Source organism: Oncorhynchus kisutch, linkage group LG19, assembly GCF_002021735.2.
Source record: "Oncorhynchus kisutch isolate 150728-3 linkage group LG19, Okis_V2, whole genome shotgun sequence".
Lineage (NCBI taxonomy): Eukaryota > Metazoa > Chordata > Actinopteri > Salmoniformes > Salmonidae > Oncorhynchus > Oncorhynchus kisutch.
The window spans coordinates 11,617,226-11,623,101 of NC_034192.2; the positions used below are offsets into that span (position 1 = coordinate 11,617,226).

At 53.3% G+C, this 5,876-nt stretch overlaps 1 protein-coding gene across 1 annotated transcript; it reads right to left on the reverse strand.

Moving 5' to 3' along the window:
• Positions 1–266: 266 nt before the first annotated feature.
• Positions 267–2,555, reverse strand: LOC109864609 (collagen alpha-1(I) chain-like). The gene has a single exon (XM_020452464.2). The coding sequence runs from the start codon at positions 2,553–2,555 to the stop codon at positions 267–269; it is 2,289 nt and encodes a 762-aa protein (XP_020308053.2).
• Between the last annotated feature and the right edge of the window lie 3,321 nt (positions 2,556–5,876).

The following is a 5,876-nucleotide window of genomic DNA, read 5'->3' on the forward strand; positions in this document are numbered from 1 at the left end:
GACCAACGTATGGTGACGGTCTCTCTGGGCCCCTGGACCAACGTAAGGTGACGGTCTCTCTGGGCCCCTGGACCAACGTAAGGTGACGGTCTCCCTGGGCCCCTGGACCAACGTAAGGTGACTGTCTCCCTGGGCCCCTGGACCAACGTAAGGTGACGGTCTCTCTGGGCCCCTGGACCAACGTATGGTGACGGTCTCTCTGGGCCCCTGGACCAACGTAAGGTGACTGTCTCCCTGGGCCCCTGGACCAACGTAAGGTGACGGTCTCACTGGGCCCCTGGACCAACGTAAGGTAACGGTCTCTCTGGGCCCCTGGACCAACGTAAGGTGACGGTCTCCCTGGGCCCCTGGACCAACGTAAGGTGACGGTCTCTCTGGGCCCCTGGACCAACGTAAGGTGACGGTCTCTCTGGGCCCCTGGACCAATGTAAGGTGACGGTCTCCCTGGGCCCCTGGACCAACGTAAGGTGACGGTCTCCCTGGACCAACGTAAGGTGAAGGTCTCCCTGGGCCCCTGGACCAACGTAAGGTGACGGTCTCTCTGGGCCCCTGGACCAACGTAAGGTGACGGTCTCCCTGGGCCCCTGGACCAACGTAAGGTGACGGTTTCCCTGGGCCCCTTGACCAATGTAAGGTGACGGTCTCCCTGGGCCCCTGGACCAACGTAAGGTGACGGTCTCTCTGGGCCCCTGGACCAACGTAAGGTGATGGTCTCCCTGGACCAACGTAAGGTGACGGTCTCTCTGGGCCCCTGGACCAACGTACGGTGACGGTCTCTCTGGGCCCCTGGACCAACGTAAGGTGACGGTCTCCCTGGGCCCCTGGACCAACGTAAGGTGACGGTCTCTCTGGGCCCCTGGACCAACGTAAGGTGACGGTCTCTCTGGGCCCCTGGACCAACGTAAGGTGACGGTCTCCCTGGACCAACGTAAGGTGACGGTCTCCCTGGGCCCCTGGACCAACGTAAGGTGACGGTCTCTCTGGGCCCCTGGACCAACGTAAGGTGACGGTCTCCCTGGACCAACGTAAGGTGACGGTCTCTCTGGGCCCCTGGACCAACGTAAGGTGACGGTCTCCCTGGACCAACGTAAGGTGACGGTCTCCCTGGGCCCCTGGACCAACGTAAGGTAACGGTCTCTCTGGGCCCCTGGACCAACGTAAGGTGACGGTCTCCCTGGGCCCCTGGACCAACGTAAGGTGACGGTCTCCCTGGGCCCCTGGACCAACGTAAGGTGACGGTCTCCCTGGGCCCCTGGACCAATGTAAGATGACGGTCTCCCTGGGCCCCTGGACCAACGTAAGGTGACGGTCTCTCTGGGCCCCTGGACCAACGTAAGGTGACGGTCTCTCTGGGCCCCTGGACCAACGTAAGTTGACGGTCTCTCTGGGCCCCTGGACCAACGTAAGGTGACGGTCTCCCTGGGCCCCTCGACCAACGTAAGGTGACGGTCTCTCTGGGCCCCTGGACCAACGTAAGGTGACGGTCTCTCTGGGCCCCTGGACCAACGTAAGGTGACGGTCTCCCTGGGCCCCTGGACCAACGTAAGGTGACGGTCTCTCTGGGCCCCTGGACCCAGCGTAAGGTGACGGTCTCCCTGGGCCCCTGGACCAACGTAAGGTGACGGTCTCCCTGGGCCCCGGGACCAACGTAAGGTGACGGTCTCTCTGGGCCCCTGGACCCAGCGTAAGGTGACGGTCTCTCTGGGCCCCTGGACCAACGTAAGGTGACGGTCTCCCTGGGCCCCGGGACCAACGTAAGGTGACGGTCTCTCTGGGCCCCTGGACCAACGTAAGGTGACGGTCTCCCTGGGCCCCTGGACCAACGTAAGGTGACGGTCTCTCTGGGCCCCTGGACCAACGTAAGGTGACGGTCTCCCTGGGCCCCTGGACCAACGTAAGGTGACGGTCTCCCTGGGCCCCTGGACCAACGTAAGGTGACGGTCTCTCTGGGCCCCTGGACCAACGTAAGGTGACGGTCTCCCTGGGCCCCTGGACCAACGTAAGGTGACGGTCTCCCTGGGCCCCTGGACCAACGTAAGGTGACGGTCTCCCTGGGCCCCTGGACCAACGTAAGGTGACGGTCTCTCCTGGCCCCTGGACCAACATAAGGTGACGGTCTCCCTGGGCCCCTGGACCAACGTAAGGTGACGGTCTCCCTGGGCCCCTGGACCAACGTAAGGTGACGGTCTCACTGGGCCCCTGGACCAACGTAAGGTGGCGGTCTCTCTGGGCCCCTGGACCAACGTAAGGTGACGGTCTCTCTGGGCCCCTGGACCAACGTAAGGTGACGGTCTCCCTGGGCCCCTGGACCAACGTAAGGTGACGGTCTCCCTGGGCCCCTGGACCGACGTAAGGTGACGGTCTCTCTGGGCCCCTGGACCGACGTAAGGTGACGGTCTCTCTGGGCCCCTGGACCAACGTAAGGTGACGGTCTCCCTGGGCCCATGGACCAACGTAAGGTGACGGTCTCCCTGGGCCCCTGGACCAACGTAAGGTGACGGTCTCCCTGGGCCCCTGGACCAACATAAGGTGACGGTCCCTCTGGGCCCGTGCATATTCAACGCATTCGCTGATTGTTCACATACAGTGCTGAGAAAAAGTATTTACCCCCTTTCTAATTTACTCTACTTTTGCACATGTTTCATACTGAATGTTATCAGATCTTCAACCAAAACCTAATGTTAGATAAAGAGAACCCGAGAGAACAATTACACACTTATTTGATGTATTTCCTAAACCGTTATGCAACACCCAATGCCCCTGTGTGAAAAAGTAATTGCCCTTTTACATTCAGTAACTGGTTGTACCACCTTCAGCTGTAATGACTGCAGCCGAATGCCTCCTGTGGTTGTTGATCAGTCTCTCACGTCTCTGTGGATAACTTTTGGCCCACTCTTTCATGCAGAACAGCTTTAACTCAGCGACATTTGTGGGTTTTCAAGCATGTACTGCTCGTTTAAAGACCTGCCACACCGTCTCTATTGGGATTAGGTCTGGACTTTGACTTGGCCATTCCAAAACTTCAAATTTGTTGCTTTCTAGACATTTTCATGTAGCCTTGATAGTGTGTTTTGTATCATTGTCTTGTTGCATGACCCAGCTGCTCTTCAGCTTCAGCTCACAGACGGATGGCCTGATATTCTCCTGTAGAATTCTCGGATACAGAGCAGAATTCATGGTTCCTTCTATTAAGGCAAGTGGTCCAGGTCTTGAGGCAGCAAAGCATCCCCAAGCCATCACACTACCACCACCACGCTGACCCCAAACCATCACACTACCACCACCATGCTGACCCCAAACCATCACACTACCACCACCATGCTGACCCCAAACCATCACACTACCACCACCATGCTGACCCCAAACCATCACACTACCACCACCATGCTGACCCCAAACCATCACACTACCACCACCATGCTGACCCCAAACCATCACACTACCACCACCATGCTGACCTCAAACCATCACACTACCACCACCATGCTTGACTGTTGGTATGAGCTTCTTACTGTGGAATGCAGTGTTTGGTTTTCGCCAGGCATAATGGGACCCATGTCGTCTAAAAATGGATATTTTTTTGCTCATCTGTCCATAGAACATTCTTCCAAGAGTCTTGATGATCATTCAGGTGCTTCCAGGGGCTTTTTGGCAAACTTGAGTCAACTTTTTGAATGACATGGGTCCCATTATGTCTGGCGAAAACCAAACACTTCATTCCACAGTAAGAAGCTCATACCAACAGTCAAGCATGGTGGTGGTAGTTGAATGGTTTGGGGATGCTATACTACCTCAGGACCTGGACCACTTGCCTTAATAGGAGGAACCATTTCTGCTCTGTATCAGAGAATTCTACAGGTGAATGTCAGGCCATCCGTCTGTGAGCTGAATCTGAAGCACAGCTGGGTCATGCAGCAAGACAATTATCCAAAACACACAATCACAATCAAGTATTTAATCAGGTTACAGACCAGTTAACTAGGCCTAAGACCCCTCGACTTAGTGAGTGCACCAATATTAGCAGGCTAGTTAATGGATTCATAACAACATGGCCCGCTCTCCTGGTTTTTCACACAGTTTGACCCTTTCAGTATAGGTCAATGGGATTGGGAGATACCAGGGCCTGTGGTCTGTGACTTCTTCTCTCAGCCCCCCCCATCTCTCTCTTCTTCCTCTCTCACATTCTCTCTAGCTATTTCTTCCCCTCTTTCTCTCTTTTCTTCCTCTCTCTCTCTTTCTCTCTCCACTTCCTGTCAGACTCTGTAAGGTCACTGTAAGCCCCCAGCCCCCATGGGAAGGTGTTGGGTCGATATGAAGTAGGCGAGCAAGGGAGGAAAGAAGTAGGGATGGAGAGGAGAAAGGAAAGAGAGAGCGAGGGAGAGAGAGAGAGAGAGAGGAGAGAGAAACATGGTGAAACAGCTGAGTCCAGTGTTCTACTCTCTTTATTCCTGATGACTCCCAGATGTTTCAACAAACTCCACTGACACTCTCTTGCTCTCTGGCCCTGGATAGGCTTGCAGTACCATTCTCAGGACATGTCCTCTTATTTCATCAGATATTCCCTCCCCATCCCTGTTTCCCCTGCCTCTCTTTCCCTCTTTCATCCTCTCGATAATATCCCTTGGATGACAGGCATGCTTTTGTATTTTGAAATTCTTGTGGACTTTTATATATTCTGAAAGCAGTCTTAGCTTGAACAGAAGAGATGAATGCCATGGACAGTGTGTTTATTTATTTTCTCACAGCGTTGAGGCTGACACCAGTACCAGATCATGCTCTACTGGGAGTGTTTAGTGACTGGGCTGTGCTGGTGTGAGTCTGCGTTGTGTGTCATACAGTTCTCTACTCTGTGTGTATGATGGGGTTTAGTTAAGCATACTGTATTTTTCCCCTGGAGGAACAACAGGAGGTGAAGAGGAGATGATGGAACTTATTTTGACCCCGTCACAGCTCTCTTCGGGGACCGATTCCATGTAAATGAAGTCAACTTCTCTGCAGACTCCCGGGGATTGAGTACAATTCCCAAAATGCACGTATCCACACACACACACACCGACACACAAAGACAGTAAAAGTGCCCAGGCTTTGTTTTTTGTCAACCACCTTAAAAATAATTCTCTCCACTATTTCTAGTTGTAGTTGTTTTTTGGGAGCCGTATCACTAGGTACCGCCTGGTTAACGTTTTCTCATAAACCCGCTCTGGTGAGGAATGTTTATTGCTCTGTTTCCACTGTATTGTCCAGGAGCCATTTCACAGAGCAGAAAGAGTGTTTGTCAGTACTGAGGGAGGGAGTGGGACTATAATTGTTTTCATTTTGGTAGAGGTACGGCTCTAATGCTTCAGACAGTAAAAACTCTTCTTTCCTCTCTGTTTAACAGTGGCTGCAGTTTCTGGCTCACAGCAAAATCACAAATCTGCTTTTATGAGCCTGGGGGCCTCCCGGTTTCACAGCCCTGCTCTGGAAAGCAGAGTGCACTGCCAAATGATTAGTTGGAGGGATTGAGATCTTGGAGGGATCGAGGTGGTGTGTGTATGCATGTGCGTGTGTGTTCCTTAACCGGCATCATTATTCAAACCCCATGATGAGCCCTTAAGTGGATACATAAAACCAGTCAATGTGGGTCAGAACTCATCTACTGCTCTTTTCAATTAGACAGTTAAGTATGCTGTCAGAGCCAGTTGGCCCAGACCTGAGGTCATTGTCTTCTGTGTTTTTTTTACATTCTCCGCAGTCAGAAATATGCTCTGTCCCCTCATGTTACTGTTGTTGTTCTTCTGCACCATAACATGACAGTAATATGGGAAAGCAAGATGGTGGCTACCATCCCACATGAATAAACACTACAGTACACTATAGAATACTACAGTACCTAC